At 49.6% G+C, this 18,650-nt stretch overlaps 1 protein-coding gene across 1 annotated transcript in view; it reads right to left on the bottom strand.

Annotated features, from left to right (window-relative positions):
- Ptprn2 (protein tyrosine phosphatase receptor type N2) overlaps window positions 1-18,650 on the bottom strand; it is a 629,714-nt gene that overhangs the window by 103,671 nt on the left and 507,393 nt on the right. The window contains exon 13 of the mRNA XM_051177829.1: window positions 9,425-9,637. Within this exon, the coding sequence (XP_051033786.1) occupies window positions 9,425-9,637 (213 nt within the window). The remainder of the gene's footprint in view (window positions 1-9,424; window positions 9,638-18,650) is intronic.

Here is an 18,650-nt window from a genome sequence, read left to right on the forward strand (position 1 = left end):
CTCCTCTGTGGGAGGGGAACTTGGGGGGGGGCGCAGGGGTCCAACTTGTCCAGAGTGAGGGAGTGAATTCACAATGAAACTAGCCTAGGACAGCTGCTGGCAAAAGCCCCTTCCCAGCAGAGCACAGCTCTGCCTCACCTGCTTCCCCCCCCCCCCCCCCCCCCCCGAGCCCGGAGTCATCAACTTCAGGCATGGAACTGGGACCAGGAAGGCAAGGGCGATGGAGACAGGGGGCGCCAAAGCGGCAGCGCCAGGGGCAGGGAACAGTCTCTCCTCTTCTCAACTCATGGTTGGGAGGGAGTCATTTAACTCTTAGTGTTTCTACTCTCCATTGACTCTGGCAGAGGAGAAGAGTAACATGGAGATCTTCAGAGCCAGAATAATCCCCACCTCAATGGACTGTCTTGGTTTGCTTACAAATCTCTATTTTATTTGGTCCTACTTAAAACCTTTCTGTTTTGGCGGAGGGCATTGAGTACTTTCCCACTGGACTGTATCACTTGGTTTCAAGAGGCAAGGTATATTTCAAGAGCCTAAACAGTGGTGTACTGCGGGCGCTCCTTCACGTAAATTCATTCTGCTTCACTGTATTTGGGGGGAAATGGTAAAAATGACAGCGATCTTTAGCTACATTAAAAAAGAAAAGGGAAGAAAAATCAGATCTCTGGCTGTCCTCAACAGATTCACGCTCCCTTATAGTTGGTGTGACCGGTGACGGGCACCTTACACACACACATTATAAACTTCCCTAGTTGATCTGGTAAGAGATTTCACAGAATCACTGTGCATACTTCAAACACCACGGGTCCTGGATTTCAAGGCAGTCACCTTTACTTGCTATTGTAATAAATTATAAGGATGAAATTACTGAATGCATAAATACCTACAGCCTTACATCCAGACACTTAATTTTGCTGGTTGCAATATTTCATGTGCTAAAACAGATCTTGTGAGCTGGGGATGTAGTTCAGTTGGCAGAGTACTCACTGGTATAGTGGTCTGGTTAATTTTTTTTTCCCTCAACTTGAACAAACTAGCATCTTCTGGGAAGATAAGCCTCAATTGAGAAAACTCCTCTATCGGATTGGCCTGTGGAAAAACCTGTAGGTCATTTTCTTGATTTATGATTGATGTGGGAGGGCCCAGCTCACTGTGGGTGGTGCCACCCCTGGGCTGGTGGCCCTGGGCTGAATGAGAAAGCCCTCCATGGCTTCTGCTTCAGTCTCAGCTTCCAGGTTCATGCTTGAGTTTCTGCCCTGGCTTCCCTTCATGTTAGACTGTGGTGCTGAAGTTTAAACTAAATGAACCCTTCTCTCCCCAACTAACTTTTGGTTATGGTGTTTTATTTTGGCAGTAAAGAGTAAACCAAGCCACTGAACAAATGCAGAACCCAGGTTTCAATCTAGTACGGAGACCATTTATTGTGATGCACACCTGAAATTCAGCACATTTGAGAGGCAGGGATGGGGGGGAACTGAGTTCAAGGTCATTCTCAGCTATACAGCTGAGCTCAAGGTGAGTCTCCGTTATGTGATGTCTCAAAAAAAAAAAAAAATCTTGAAAGATTGCTAGTTTACACCTCCCTTTGCAGTGGCTTCTTTTGTGTTTGTATAAACAACAAGGCATACTTCCCTCCTTGATTGCCAGTAATTTCCCCAGCCAGAAATGGAACTCTTAGCGCATCAAAGTAAAGGTAGGGTTATTGGGAAGGGAGGGAAGGAGGAGGGAGGAGGGAGGAGGGAGGAAAGGACAGAGGGAAGGAGGAAGGGAAGGAGGAAGGGGAGGGAAGAAGGATCATCTCAGACCTTACATGGAGAAGAGACAGCCCCGAGTTTCTCTTGGTAAGGGTCTCTGTGCATCTGCCCTTCTCTGCCTCTCTCAAACCTCTTCTGCTTTGAGCCCAAAGGAGACTTCTTTATTGTGGCCTCCTCATTTCTCCTGGGACAATCCCAGGTTCTTATTCGCTACAAGTCCTCACACACCTTGCCTGGCTACCCTTAGCTTATCTCTACCAGGCACACAACACTGTTGTCCTTCACAAATGATCTGATGCCACTTCCATGAGAAACCCAGGGCAGCAAGTCCCCGCTGGTTTGGGATCTTCTGCTATGAGAAGAAATAAGCTTTCTGGTGTCATTCTAAACTCTGCAAATCGGAGGTCTTGAGGTCATCTGGGGCTCCTGGGGTGTCCCCATGTGCACAGGGGCTCAGAACAGAAACAGGCACCTAATGAAGCTACCACCCAAGGCTGGAGAGAAGAGAGCCCAGAACGGAGAAGGAAATGGCTTCTGTCTCAAGGGGGTTCCCAGAGGTCAGTGTGCCATACAGGAGACTCCCAGATGCCCAAGGGCCACTGCAGCATACGGGAGGTACTACACTATCAGACTATGGGCCAAGGAGCCTCTTGCCCAGGCGAGGAGGCTCTCCTGTCCTGGAGGGAGTCCAGCTGTGCTGTGTGGGCCTGTCTGGCCCAGGTAGGATGTATGCCCACACCTTCTTGATCTGCTCCCATCTCCAATGCTCCAATGCTCTCCACATTCCACACTATTCCTTTTTAAACCCCAGCTAAACCCACCTCTTGACTTCTGTCACTCCTTCCGAGTTTCTCAGTTTCTACCCCAGACAGCTGACAGCTGCTACCCAGGTCTCACCTTGGTGTGACCTTCCCACACACTGAAGGGTGTGTCTCCGCAGATCCTTAAGGCTGACCAGCACCCAACACTATCCGAAGGCCCTAGACTCAGGGCAATCCTGTCTCAGCCTCTGAAGCTTCCTTCCCAAAAACGCCTCCCTTCTCTGTGGAGGGTCTGGGTGTCAGGCTGTCCCTGACGTTCCTAGTCTGTACTTTCTTTGTACTTCTGAGTCTTGATTTGGCAAGTGCACCTCACTCTCTCCATGAGGATCCAAGGCCAAAGGAATCCCGTCTACGGGAGACCACGTGACAAAATGGACACCCACCAGCACACATTCTGTAAAGCCCCGAATAACTTTTGGCTATGAGTCCCAGTAGTGGGAAAGAAAGAAATGTACAAAGCAAACAATGTAGAATCTGGTAAACAGGTAGAAGAAGGAACCTGTCAGTTAAGGAGACAGAGAATATGGTTATTCTTCTCTGGCCACTGAAAATGAGAGCCCCATGGATAATACTGCTCTTTCTACAGCTTGCAAGCAGTAGACAGATGGAGGAGTCCTTTCCACTGCACCAGCCTGAAGTGGACCCACCATTCCTGCCTTCCTGCCTAACCCGCCTGACCCCAGGCATCTCAGTGACACCATACATGCCTTGCCCACATCCTGTGGGACTGTCCTCTGTCCTTCCATGACCCCCCTACATCTGTAAGCTGCTGTCCAAGCATCCCCATCCCTGCCCACTGGGGATGCAGAGCAAGCCTTTGGTCTTCTGTTGCCTGCCGACTTTGCCATCCTGTCAAACTGGGTGGTCAGGACCTCAGCTCCTCAGCGGAAGTGATCCTGTGGCCATCAATTGCAGAGCTGGCTGAGAGAAGGACATTCCTGGATGAGCAGTAGCAGCTCCTAATTTTGCAAGAGGCGCTTTCTCTCGATTCTAGGAGAAGCATTATCAAGGTAAGCTAGTAGCTTCAGGGAGGTCTCACACTTCCCAGAGATGGCAACTACCTGCCCTATACCATCAGACAGCAGCAAGTTCCAGAAAAGCCACCTCGGGCACAGCAAGGCTGAGTTAACGTCCTTCATTCTTTCCTATCTCTCACACGAAGCTTCCCAGGAACTGTTATTTAAGAAATATCCAGGTCTGCTAATAAGCCACAAGAAATAGAAGCCATCAGCTCAGGCCTCAGGATGCTGTTTTAAATCACATATGATCAGGGGGAGTGGCCTGCGGTCTACGACATGTGGCGTGCTATGCTTTGCTCATATATTTCTCTCTCCATCCTGCAGACTTTGGTACTCTCCAAGGACCTGTCTCCTTTTAGGGGCTGTGACTAGGGAAGCACAGGCACTTCTCCAGAACAGACATATAGCACTGATTTGGGAACTGCATGCTTGAAAGTTTAGGGTCTGTAAGAAGAGTGAACTCCAAATAGTTTCTCTCTGGCAAAAGTCTCAGACCTGAGCTTGCAGTACCATTCTGATAAAAGAAGCCCAGCACACAGGTGATGCCTGTGCCTCTGATACTGCGGACTGATGGGCAACCTCCCTTTGGCATATTTCCTTGGATGGTTACAATCCAACCTCAAGACACATGCGATTTGGTACCAATTATAGAGTCACTTAGCATCTTCTTAATTTATAGCAAGGCCCTGTGAATATTTCAGGATACCATAGGCTCTGGAAGAGCAGATGAGGACCCCCCTCCCCGCCTTGGAGGTGCAGCAGACGGCACTTGCACAGGAAAGGTGGTTAGAGTTCTGCCTACACTCAGGGACTTTTGCAGAGATAAAATAGAAGCACTGCAATTCTCAGGGTTGACTATTCAGCACACAGAATTATCCTTAACAACATTGACGAGTTAGAGTGTCTGTCTGATTTTGAAGCAGGAGGGGTTTTACTCCTGGGATATTTGAAGAAAAAAAAAAACAATATTATTTCAACCTGAAAATTTACTCATAAAGTCAGGACAGCTATCTCAAGACACATTGCCAAGTCAAATGGAGAAGGCTTGTCTAAAACCTACGGTGGGACCAAGGGCATCTGGGGGAAATTCACTGTTTCTGGCTTAATTAGGAGGCATCCAGTCCTTTTCGCATTTGCATGACTAGCGATTACACCAATTGCAGAAGACTGAACACACCTAGACAAAGAAGGGTCTGCTGATTCATAGGAGGATGGACCAGCGTGTCATCTGTCCTCTCCTATGGAACTCTCCCTCAGCAGAGGTGAGCGGGTCCTTCGGCACAGGTGCACAATGCTCCCCCAAAGAGCAGCAATCACAGGACTCTGTCATTACATTAATAATCACTGGCTAATGGGGGCCATGGCAGCCCACGATGCACACTTAGTGACACTGCTTGCAGGTAACCCCGTCACCCGATGCAACCACGCTTTCCCCTGGGTTTGGTTCCAAAGGCCTCCAGATACACAAGGAAACCTGCTGGGTGTTGTGAAACAAACCATCAAAAGAAAAGTTGCTGAACATTCTGCAGGAGTCTCTGCCCCTGTGTCGGGGAGGGAGAGTGTGAGCCAGCAGAATACTAAACTCCCTGCTCAGAGATGATCAAAGCCCCCAAGAAATGGATGCAGCATTCAAAGGGACTGGGAGAGAAAAGGGGGAGAAAGTCTTCTAATCATCTAACAACTTATTTTTGGCACAGTTCTTACCCAACCACCTTCCACAGAACTAGGACACTTGCATGAATAAGAGGTAAGGAGTACCATCACGGTTTTGTGCCTGTCAAGGAGCGGGCATACACACCTATGTGTTCGTACAGGCATGTAAGCATGCACACATGCACACATACAGCATATGAAGCCATATTGGGGTGGGGGAGGCAGTAAACAAAGTGGGTTTCCTTTTTGTTTTCCCCCGTAGATCATGAAGGGCATCTTAAACCCAAGCATGTTTGGTGACTTTGAGGAGAAAAACGAAACTTATTGGAATAATGGGAAAGGTGCTGTCCTAGGGACCATTGAATGCGATGTCAGCCGTCAGACCCAAAACTTCAAAGCGTGAACAGATTAAGCTTCACTGAATTCTCTGATGTAACTGAGACCCTAGAATAAGACTAAAAATAAGAACCTGCCAGGGAGATTTGGCTTTCAGGAGACTGGAGAGATAGGTCAGAAGTTGAGAGAGCTCCCTGCTCTTGCAGAGGCGCCAGAGTTTGGTTCCCAGCACCTACTTTGGGTGGCTCACAAGCTATCTGTAGCCCTAACTCCTGGGAATCTTGTACCTTCTTCTGGCTTCTGTAGGTTCCTGTATACATATGATATATTCTATCTATCTAACTATCCATCCATATATCTATCTATCTAGCTAGCTAGCTAGCTAGCTAGCTATCTAGCTATCTAGCTATCTTTGTTTCTGTCTCTCTCTCCATCTGTCTGCCTCTCTCCTCATCTCTGTCTGTCTGTCTGTCTCTCTCTCTTACACACACACACACACAAGTAGAAAAAAGTGAATGTGTATAGAGTTATTCACCCTCCAGACTGTTTTGAGGGTACTTCCAGAAGATCATTCACAATTATGAACACCAGGATAGGCCACAGCCCATGGCCTCCATGCTCATGTGTGTGGCTAGTGATGGTGGTGGTGGAGGGGGACACAGCTGGCCCACCTATGCTGCAGAAGGTGCCGCATAAAGGGCCAGCCACAGCAGGCCCCCCCCAGATACTCTTGGAAAGGTCCTCCCACCACACTGATTAGGTAGAGACAGTTAGTACCAGAGGCTGTGCAGGCTGCCCACAGCACCTTGCCTCTCTGCCTCCCTTTTCTTCACTATCAGAATCCCTGTGCCCTGTTCTGTGTTTTCCCCATGCAAGAGCTCAGCCCTTTGGCTCCCAAGGTGACATCACATAATTTTGTTAGTGAGAGAACTCAGGGTTCTGTTATCTACTACCATGCCTGGGGAACCTTAAACCTACCTAGACAATAACCTTTTCCACTTCTATAAACTTAAAGTAATGAATTATTTTCCATGGAGTCTCCATGAAATAAAAGAACAGTAGTAAACTGTTCGGTTATCCCTGGGATCAGTGAAGAAACGTGTGACAAATTCTATTCACAGTCTCAATAAGCAAATACAGAATAAACACCTCTTTCCACTTACATCTATGCCAGACAATTGCTCTACCGCTGAAGTACATCCCAGGCACACAAAGATTTAGTAGTAGAGATATTAATTCAAGGAGACCCTTCCCCTAAACTTTATAGTTACATGTTTACAGTTTTATCTTTTTGAAATTTACTTATCAAGAGGTCATGCCATGCTGTGTGTATGTGTGTGTAGGCCAGAGGACAACTTGTAAGAGTTTGTTCTCTGTCTGCTGTGTGGCATCTGGGGACTGAACTGTGGTTGTCACATTTGCCACTTTCACTGGCTGAGCCATCTCACAGGCTCTCAAATTTGCTTTTTTTTTTTTTTTTTTTTTTATTAACCTAAAATGTGAAGGTCATCTCAATGGCAGCTATGGAAAATCCAAAGCATCAAAAGTCCCACTGGTAGATTCACATCTGCTTCACATTTCCACACATCTGCTTCTTGAGCAACCACAACTGTGAGCCCCCCAGTGCACCCAGCTGAACCCCAAAATGACAACCACATGATCTCCATGTACCGAAGCTTGCCCTGTCCTGCTGAAGCCAAGCCAAAGCAACGGGACTGCCCAGTACGTGGTCCTTCCAAGGAGCCTGCTGCTTGGATGGGAGCAGACTCATCTTACCAAGGTAGCTAGCTAAAAGGAACTTGGTAATGACTTCACACGTAAGCCCAACAGAAGATTTTCCCAATCACATCCCCTTCCCATTTTTTCTAGATCATATGTTTGAAGGAAAAGTTTCCTATCCTTTTATTATTATTATTATTATTATTATTATTATTATTATTATTAATATTAATCTGGATTGGAGAAAAGCACACATTTCATTTATTGTTGGGATTACAGCTTCTTATGAAACAAACCAGAGCTCATTATAAAATCAATATCAACTTAGCCACTATGCCCCCGGGAGAAACGCAAAAAGGTCACTCTAAGAAATTCAAACAGTTTTCTCACTGCAAGGACATGATTTTAATTACAGATACTATTAATTAGAGCTGCCACCAGAAAGTTTTTTCGTTGTTTTTGTTAATTATCGCAAACTCAGTCAAAAGCATGCATTTTTTCTACTCACATTTCTATAAAAATGAGTCATTTCTGTATGTTAAGTCCAACCTTTCATTCTATCAATATTTTATACTTGAATTTCAAAGTATATCAAAGGATGCCATGCTTTCTAGAAAACCTGCGTCCTTACAATCTCTGTCTCTCACACACAGAACTGACTAGTGTGATAATTTATTTATGCTCTGACACTAGCTTGGACCCGAGGACCTGGCATACTGTGTTGATGGTGTTGCTCAATAGAATTCCTAGGCAAATTCTTACTAGTTTATGTGACATTTTTCCCCCCTAGGCAGCTTCTTCAAACATGGGTTTTCTTTGACTTTGAAGCAAAGCTATGTGCCGTGTGCCTGAAATGCCATCTTCAATGCATTTGAAGTTGCCATTTCTTCATAAGAAAAAGATCATCCTGCCCATGCTTGTGACCTGCTTCAGAAGACCAGAGGCTCTCTCCATTCACTGACGACGATAAGAATTTTGAAATGGGAGCAAAAGCATCATCTCTTCTAAGCACGGGGACTTTATAAATTCTTCTTAACTTGTCACATGGGCCAGAGGGAGAGCAGCCAAAAAGCAAGGGGAGGCCAGCTCAGACCAGCTGAGGGTGGCTACTGGACAGTCAGGGTGCTCCCTGGGAGAACCTGAGAGTTCCCTGAGGTAACTTTGACAACAGGACAGACAGCATTCACTTTATATATTGTGACCTGTGAGTTACTGACAGGACATTAGATAGCACAGCCATGTAGTTAGAAAAGACAAGAGATTCGCGAGTGCACATTGGTTCGACTTAAAAATGGCCACCAAGTGAGCTGTTTTATATCCCTAAGTAGGAAATATTTCGGTCTAAATGATATTTTATATTAAGAAAGTCCAATTCCCATTCTATATATTCTAGGGTTACCCTGCTGCTAAAAATGGAATGCTAGTTTCATTATAGAAGATCACTACTCATGAGCCATATATTACAGAACTTCCAAAATTATGGGATGTTGGTTATGGCTCCTGTTTTTAACCTGACTCTCATACTTCTGGCTTCTGGTCTACCTCCAGGTATGGTGGGTGCCTGTCTGTATTTCTAGCATACAACAGCTGTCCCTGCAGACTCATGAAGACACATGCACTTTGCTTTCCATTAATCAGCATTAGGGTTCATTTTATCCAAATAATAGCAGAGGGTGGCAGCAGATGGGGTCAAAAGACCCCTTCCTATAAGACCCCAAGGAAGTAGATGATTTAAAAGCCATCTTGAAACATCTACACAACCAATTCTTCTTGGGACTGTGGCGTGCTTCGTTAGTAGTGGCCAAATTAAGGTAACAGATAATGCATAATTCACGTATTGTACTTTTTGCACATTTCTAATTAGCAACCACACTTTCACAGCTAACACAAGACTATCCAAGAACGGTGTAACATTAATACATAGCCGTAAAAATTGTGGCTTTGAGAGGTATTTGTATGAATGCTAATGAGAAGTTTCGAATTGTTATCCTAAAAGAGCCCAAACTATGAATTAATGGAAGAGTGCAGAGGGCAGGGGGAGGGACCAGATTGCCCCCTCCCCCAGCCCCCAAATCAAGTTTGGTAAACCCAGTAGAGCACTTTGAAAAGTTTATTTTTTTACCTGGTAGGCTTCAGTGGCATCTGCACTGGGGTCCCCCCCTAGTCCAGACAACTTCTCCTTCAGCTTGTAGTGGGAGTTGTGGCGGAGGCAATATGCAAAGCTGGAAGCCAGTAAAACAGCCACGATGCAGGCAATGGAGAGGAAGGTGAGCACAATGAACTTGGTAGAGTCTTCCTGCTCTTCCTGGTGGGGCAGGAGCTTGAGCTTGTCTTTCTGGAGGAGGAGGAGAAGGACAGGTTAGTATTCAAGGAACCTTGACCCCTGAAGGTCATCCCCTCCCTGTACAGCTCCAGACTTAGTGTGGCACCAACACAATGGGGGGGGGAGTTGTTCAGGGGCACATGTGGAAGGAAATTTCAACACCACAGCACCTCCAAACTGTAATGCTGTCAAGCCGAAGACAAGAGCTGCCTGGATGGTAGGTGTTTTTCGGACTTGATCATGATGTAAAGTGTTTGGTACCTAATCAGATACAGACAGAATCTATCCTGGAGTATGTAGCACAGCTCATGTTAGGCAGGAGGTGGGTCGATTTTTAACAATTAAATTCTCCCCAGACCCAATACGGTCCACTAGCCTGACTCATCCTTAAGTTGAGATTCCTCCTAACAGTTCAGGGGCGTGGCTTCTGGCTCTAAGAGACCTTCCAGTGGGCCAGTCCAAACAGTTCTAGTCACTCTTCACAGGGTTCACAGGGGTCTGTAGTCACATACTCTCACCCCTGGTACCTGAGTATTGTCCCTTAAGGGGGGGGGCAAGGTCTTTGAGAACAGGCGATGCAGAAGTTCACTTCCCATCTTATAGGAATAGGTGAGAAAACCCTTGCGTGCATGTCACTCAACTCCAGGGCAGATAGCCAGACAGCGCCCCCCTCATTAGCTTCATTAGGAGGTGTATTAGCAACAATTAAACACGCCACAGGAAAATGGAAGGGCCTCAGGCAAATCGCCCGCGACTCTGGGCCAGCAACCCCCCACAATTACTCGGGAAATGAATGGGAGAGCACGCCCCTGCCTCTGTCCTGGTTGCTACACGAGGAGAACAATTAGCAAACTCCTTTCCGCCACCTAATTTCGCGTGGTAACAAAATGGATTTTTCCCCATGAATGCCTGGGCTGCCTATTCATTATCTCTCTCTTCTATTAGTAATTTTCTGCTCGGCTTTCAGCCTCCCAACTCTTCGCTTCCTCCGGTCTCTGAGTGTACACAGTGTCTCTTATGTCAGCCCGGGCCCATTTTTATCTTGTAATCATAAAGGCCACCAAAGCAATTACCGCCGGTCTTGACTGGAAAAGCTGGTCATTAATTAGCCTGCTTTTGCCTTCGGTGCGCGCGGATTAGTGGGAGCCGGGACCGAGTTAATGGAAACGCGGGTTTAAATGAGAAAAGACACCGGGATTTCCTGCCTAGCACCCGGAGGTTCCTAGGATGCAGTAAAGGATGGAACAGAAGGTGCCCCAAGATTGAAGGGAGGGTGCTCCAAGAACTAGCAGAGGAGACCGTGGGGCAGGGACCACGAGACCCCGAGCACAGACCTGGATACTTCACCCAGGATTGAGTGGCTGGGACCCCGAGACTGCTGCAGGCCAGGGGTTCACAGAGGACCCTGCACTTGGAGAAGGCAGCAGGACTCTTAACTACTCTTCTCCTGGCTTCTTCCCAGGTCCCCGCCCCCTTCCACTCTCACCCAGCCCACACAGTGGCTTCTGGAAAGTAGCGAGAGTCGCCCGCCCCTCCCCCCAAGTCAGCTAAGTCTCCTTCCCAGTTCCAAACTACGCTTCTTTGCCCATTGTCCGCAGGGATACAAACCACACAAATAACCCTTTCGGTCATGGTCTCCAGCCAGGGTCTCCTTAGCCCTTGCTGTCCTTCTCACATGACAAGCAGAAAGCTGCTGTTTGAACACGTGCAAAGCATTCCCCATGAGTTTCCAGCCAGTGAGCCCCAACTAACTAGACCCGCCCAGGCGGGCAGTACACTCTCCAGTTTCAGTAGACCCAGGTATGCCTCTGCCGGGAGATGGTCACGTCTGTTCCTTCCATCAGTGGCTGCTTTCCCGCCCTTGCCTGTCTCTCCTCTTCTCAGTGGACCACAACAAAGGCAGAGGCTGGGTGACTGTGCCAATTACACCTCACCCCGCCCCTGGACTGTTGGAGGGGTCCCTGAGCCAAGGTCCAGCCTCAGCTTTGGGCTGACCTGCACATTAAGTGGCACTGGAAATAGGGCCTCCCTAACCTTCTGGCTTCAGGCGGTCGGATAGCATCAAGTCACCAGCCACGGAGCTGGGAACCATCAGGGCTCAGGGCACCAAGAGGGCCAAGGAGCCAGCCTAAGAGCCCAAATGCTGCCAGCATGACAGCAGTACCTGGTGGGAGGCACTGGGCATATTGAAGCCAAGGGAAGAGGCAGGCGATGTTCCCACAAGGGAACTTGGCTCCAGCCAGTGGGGGCAACAGGACCCAGTGAAAAACCTGGCTCTGCTCCTCCAAGGAAGAGGAATCCCAGCGAGGCGGGCTTTCTCCTCAGTTTTACTTCAAGCCAGTCGCTGCCTCCCCGTTGGTGCACTGGTATTTACTCACAAGCCAAAGTGTCAAGGCTAGAGCAGAGACTTCATTCTCCTCACTGGGCCCCTGTGGAGGAACTGAAGGGGAGGGGAGGGCCAACCCCAACTCCAAGGAGCCCCAACACCAACTTTTACGGGAGTTCTGTCAAATCATTCCAATCTCCATCCTCCTCCACCCCTACTCCCCCACGGCTTCCCAAGAATGGCTGGTACCCAGAGTTTGTGAAGGCTGTCTAGCGGAACCCCTAGAGCCCAGAGCTCCCCACTCTAGAGAGCCTGTAATGTGGGAGTCTTGGAGGCACCCAGACCTGATGCTGTGGGCTCCAGCTGGGGCCTGACTGGACAAGCATCCTGGGAAGTACAGAGTGCAGATTGAAGGGAAGAGACCTCAGGTAGAGAGGGGAAGGCATTTGCTAGAACGAGTCAATATATACTATTAAGGTCTGGATTTCAAGTGACTGGTGGCTTCTCTCTCTTGGGGGTTCTCTTCCTGACAGTAGCTCCAAATACCCTTCCCTGGAGGGCTGAGCTGGGCTCAGCAGGATAACAGCAGTGGATCAAGACTTTTGCATCTTGGAAGAAGTGAAAATTTCTAGACATTCAGCTGACCGTCCTTTTCTGGGCATAATGACTGAGTTAACATAACTTTATATTACCTTTCATTTTGTGGAGCTAAAAACAAAAGTCAAATTTAAGAATGCTTGTTAAACAGAGCCTCAAAAAAAAGTGAACTTCCTTAACAAGGAAGCTTAACAAGGGTGAGAGAGTCTACACCTGTGCTCACCCAGGTGCAGCTGGTGAGGTTCCAGCCCCTCTCAGAGTGGAGACTCCCCAAGGGTGAGCAGCTTGGTGTGGACCACAGGCACTTTCTTTCCTGGGCCTCCCCGGAAGACAGGCCCCAGACTAATTAGAGCCATCTTATCAGTCTTGACTTGAAATTGAAAGAAAATGATGTTTAAATATTTATAACTTTGACATTTACAGTCAGATGTCTTTTAAAAGCAGAACACCTTCTGCACAGTGGAAGCTCTTTCTGGAAGTTTGGAGCTGAGGAGTGTGGTGGAGAGAAGCTTTCTCAGAGGCAGGCTGCTAGACGTGCTGGGGGAATCTGTGCATCCAGGATACAGGAGGCACACACGCTTGCCAGCACCCCCCATCAAGGTCTCAGCAGCAGGGAGAGGAAAGACTTAAAATAATAACGACGTCCAGGTTGCATCAGCTCTGAGGCAGCTTGCAGGAATGGTAACCTCGAGCATGTCTGGCTGCCATGGCCCCTTGCACCTCCTCAAATTTGGAGCATGAGATATTGCAGGCACAGTCTTAAGGCAAAGTCAGTGAGGGAGGAGAGTCACTGTGTGGGGAGCTGCTCTACACACCACGGTTGAGTTCAGTACTCCCACCTCTAAAGGGCTTTCAGTGACACGTCTTCTGAGACATCTATGAGGAACGCCCATGGAACTATTTAATAGTGTTGTGTGATAAGGCAGAGGGGCATGGGGTTCTATACCCAGAGTTGACTGTGAGTACTAAACCACACCAACACAGAACTTGATGGTGACTGCTTGTAGGTAGATAGGGTACCGGGACAACATATTTTCATGTTTCTCAGTACTGTGTGATATAACTGATTCAACAAGAACCTGTCTAAGTCTCTGCCTTGCAGTCTAAAAACTGTTTGCTCAAAAAAAGGGGGGGGGAAGAAAAAAGAAAAGAAAGAAAAGTTATGGTCACAAAAACATTCAGTTTTGTTAATACTAAATTTCTGTTGTTGACATACTTGTTTGTACCATTTCTAAGGAATCTGATTTGTAACCTAGCTCCACCATGTATTAGCAGCCACCCCCCCTCCACACACACACACATACACACACACACACACACACACACACACACACACACACACACGGGTTTGCAAAGGCCTGAAGGGGCATGTCCCACCCTCTTTTTTGGGGACCCACGTTATTATAACTACAAAACCTTTTCCCCCAGTGAAACAGGAATTAGTCTCAGAAACTATTAATGGGCTACTATAACAACTTAGTCTTTAGTTGACAAGATGAACACCTTAGAGAATTATTTGGAATTTTCTCAGATACATGTATTAAAACATAGTTGCAATCACTTTAAAACTAATCACAGTTTTCACTGAAGCATTTTCCAAGCAGGACAAGTGACCAAACTTAAAAATGCGGAGGGGGGAGGTGTCTTGAAATATTTTCAAAAGTATTTTTTAAAGCTGTTAACCGAACTATTTTTAATTTGGAATTTGCCACAGAATTCTAATAAATGAGAGAAGTCAGGCGGAAATAATCATGTATTAATTCTCTGCATTACAAAATCTTTTCAGAAGCTATTATCAGAGCAAGAGGCACTGCGGCCCTGAATTCGGGGTGGGGGAGGGCCTTTGTGCAGCTGAAAGCTATTGTTCCCCTCTCCAGATGAAATTGTACTTGCAAATCTGCCATTCAAACAGCAGAGAGAGAGAGAGAGAGAGAGAGAGAGAGAGAGAGAGAGAGAGACACAGAGAGAGAGAGAGAGGCTTATATGGGTAAAAGAATCTCCAAGAAATAATTATTCTTAAACATAAACTTTAATGGAAATAAGTCATGTGCGTTTTAAAAATAGGCTGTTTGTTGAATTTTTCGGGCATACACGTAAGTGGATATACAAAATATAATAACTTATTTGCTATCTTGAAGTACTCCTAAAATAGCTGTTCTAGGGGAGAAAACGCTCTGTTCTAAGATAAGGAAAGATTCATGATATCGATGTTGAAGGGGAGGAGAGACAGTCCTGTGAACTCATTTTTAAGCATTACTTGTTAACCACAAATCGTCCGAAGTAGAAGAGCGAGCCAGCCAGCGGAGAACAGTCCAAAATGGATCTGTCCAAAGAGGAAACCTGCACCCTCGCATTTTTCCAATGCTCTGGATGCGTTTTCATTGCACCAGAACTCAAACCGGCATGGTCAGCGCGCTCTCGGGCCGTTGTTTTTGGCCTGTTTGGTGCCTGAGGCCTGGCATGGCCCAAATCCAAATGCACGCCCTCACCCTCACCGTCAGGAGTTTTCTAGGGTAACGTCCTACTATTGAAGGAAGACATTTGGACTTACTGTTCAGTTCTGTCCCTATTCGCCCCAGCCCCAAGAATCAACTCCCTTCGAGACTGGATTGTCTTTTTTGTCTTCTCTCGCTCCCCACAGGCCAGAAAGGCCTCGGCTGAGGACTAGCCTAACTGTGCGATCCTGTTGTTGAGAGGAGTCCGAGCGGGTCTAGGGAAACTGACGGGGGCCGACACCAGCCCCCTCCCCCACGTTGGGAATCCGACCCACACCGGCTTCAGCATTGTCACCCCGCTTTCCCGGTCCCTTCCCCCTCTCACTAATTCCCAAGATCCCCGCGGAGGTCCTGCAGATCAGACCACAGTGCAGGACACAAAAGGTCGAGGGTTTCTAGGAGCCTCGGGTATTCACAGCTCCGAGAGGGTCCTCGCGGGGACAATGCGGCGGCCCAGCCTCCCGGGCCACAAAGCGCGCCGCGCCGGCCGGGCCGACTGGCCGGCAGGGAAGGATTAATATCCCCAACAACGCCCCTACCCAGCCAAGACTACCCAGAGCTTAACAGCTCCGCCACCACCGCACACCTCGGCCTGCACTCCCCACCCGGGCCATGGTGCTCTCGGGAGCCGAGCTGGGCACATAGGCTAGCTAGCGGCCGGTGGGCATTTCCTCCCGCGTGGATGGAGAGTAAAGAGCTTCCACTTTCTTCCTCTGCTCCCTCACAATTGCTTGATCCCCAAAATCTGGAAACCATTCGGAACACTAAGTCCTTTACTCCAGACTGAGAACGAAGGCTCTTGGTTCCCTGCAGGGACGCGCGGTACCTAGCGGCCCCGAGGTCTGCTGACTTTGCTGGACCACTAAAGACCAGGGCTGGGGAGAACAGTGGGAAGGGACCCGACCTGGGCGGGTAGAGGCACACAGTGCGGTGGACAGGTAAACTGCAGCGCACAGCAAGGACTGCCGCGGACAGGGCCCTAGCGACCCCGAAACTGACTCCCTTTCTTTCCAGCAGTCCAGCCTGGAGCGTCGCAGGATCATAGCAACCAAACGCAAGAGGACCTTGGCTTTAAAAGTCAGCGTTGCTGATCTGGGATCTACCCAGCTGCCTGGGGACGCAGATCAGGCGGGGTTTCCAGCCAAACCGGCAGTCAAAAACGAAGGAAATAAGCCCTTGTTCAAACAGCTCTGAGTCAGAAGTTTCTCTGGCGAGTGCGCGAACGCCCCACCTGGCGGGGGTGTGGGGTGTCTGATAGATTGGAGGAAGAGAAAACTCAGGTTCCCTTTGGGGGAGGGGAGGTTGAAGCTCGAGGCAGGAGGCGCGGGACCTAGGATTCTGCACACTCCTGGGTCGCCCCACCTGCTTCTATAACGCTCCGCCCCGAGGCCCACTTGGTCACCTTAACTCGCTACCTGCTGGGATGCCCGGGTGGCACAGAGGTACACCCCGGAACCTCAGAGGGGCGAGCAAAGAGATCCCCAAAAGGTGGCCAGAAGACCCCCCTCCCGCCACAAGCGGGTCCCTCTATGCTAGCTGCTCATCAGACTTCACCCATCCTCCCTTTCCTCACAGTACCCATCTCCATCTGTGCCCTCACCACCTCTCATCCTCGACGCCATTCTCGCCAAGTTCTGAATTTCCCAGAGGGCCAGCCTTGTGACAAGCTGAGAGGATTACTCAAGGGGAGAAGTCCTACAGACCACAGTCCTGTTCTCCCCCAGGGAAGTCTCCTGGAGGTACAGACCCAGGACTTCTGTGTCTCCTTTCTAGTCTGTGCGCTCAGGAAGAATTGCCCGGGTGGGCTCTCCGCCTCAGACCCACTTGGAGATTATTCCAAACGCATGTCTTTCTGGTTGGCCAAACCTTTGAAAACAGGTGTCCTGAGGCAAGTCGGTTACCCCCTGAACTGGGCAAGACACCCAGGTCGTACATCTGAACCCCTCAAGCACACTCTCAACCCTTGGGAGGTTCTGTTCCACGCCCTGTCACCACCGCACTTGGTGATGCCCTGGGGTTATCCCCTCTTGATCCCTTCCGCCCCACCCGACTCCTCTCCTCTGCCAGAGCCCACCCGACCACCCCACTCAGTGCCCAAGGCAAGGCTGGCAGTTCCAGGTTACCTGCAGCTAGGCGGACGCTGGGTGCCCAAGAGAGCAGGATGAGATGGTGGTGTGCGCTCGGCCAAGCGGTTTTGGAGCACAGCTGCCCCGGCCTCTGGCAACAGTAGCGCCATCATCACAACCAACCACTTCCCTGCACTGGAGCGACTGGCAAGCGGGGTCATCCTGCTTCTGACCACAAACTTCTCAGGCGGCGGGTGGAGACAAAGGTGCCGCGCGTCCCATCAGCGGCAGCGCGATGGTGGCTCTCGCTCGGAGCCGGCGGGTACAGGCAGTTCTGCGAGGCCTCTCAGCGCGGACCGGCGTGCTCCGCCCCAGCCCGGCCCCCTGACTAGGTGCACCGGGTCCCGACGCTGCGTGGGCGGGTGCAGGGCCCGGCTCGGGACGGTCCCCGCAGGGCGGCCGGCCGCGCGCGCAGCTCCAACCAGCGCGGCCGCCGCGCCCCGCCTTATATCCGGCCCGGCGCGCACCCGGCCGGCGGCGGCGGCGCGGCTCGCGGCCCAGCCACCGGTTGCTATAGCGATGTCGTCCCCCCCCCCACATGTTGCTGACAGCAATTGGCTAAGGGGCCGTGGCTCTCCATACACCCTCATCCACCCGAGACTATGAATGGACATAAGCTTTGTCTGTCATTGGTACAGCGCCGGAGCCAGGGCCTTCCCTGGTTATTTCTTATAGTCTTTTCTTTTATTCCTAAGTTGCACTTCATTCTGGACAAGTCCTGAGTAGCACTAGGGTGAGGGAGTGAGGGCCCGTGCTGGAAAAGTCACCCCTTATACCCCTACTGTGACCTTTGCTTATAGCAGGGGCAGTGCTGCCTAGAAACCCTCCAAGGGAAAAATAAATTACCGCAAACAGGGCCCTTTCTCCGCTTTCCCAGTGGAAGCATATTAATTACTTAGGGGACACCCCCCCCCACACACACACACTGTACACGAGCCCTGTTTTCTAAGACCCAGCTGCTCTTAGGAAGGTACTAATGAGACTTTGCCACCATTTGGTCCAGGCCAATTGCCAGGCTGCTAGCCCAACATGCTGGACTGAGCAAGGAAGAAAAAAAAAAAACCCAAAAAAACACCCTAGCAATTTCGCCGGCACCCCTACACTCTTCTCCTTACCCTAGACGACCGTCCTGGGTGTAGGGGTAGGACACAGTGCTACTACCTTTCCAGTCCCCAACTACTCCCCAATTACTTGACCCTCAATGCAGACCCAAGGCAGGAGTCGAGTGGGCTGGTGCCATCCAAGACGTCTCCAGAGGTCCCCCACCCCCACCCCACTCGGGGTTTGGACTCTACTACACCACCGTGTTCTGGGGCCCTTCCCTCCCACACTCTTCTTCTTTAACCCTTGCCCGCCTCAGGGGCACTACCACAGGTTGGGCACCCTGGTGTGCTGCGCCCCCACAGAGCGGCCGGAGTCACAGAGCTGAAACCCAACATCTGTGCGTACAAAGCTCTCTTCAAGGCCCACAGCTGCACGAA

The sequence above is a fragment of the Phodopus roborovskii genome, unplaced genomic scaffold (assembly GCF_943737965.1).
Source record: "Phodopus roborovskii unplaced genomic scaffold, PHOROB, whole genome shotgun sequence".
Taxonomy (NCBI): domain Eukaryota; kingdom Metazoa; phylum Chordata; class Mammalia; order Rodentia; family Cricetidae; genus Phodopus; species Phodopus roborovskii.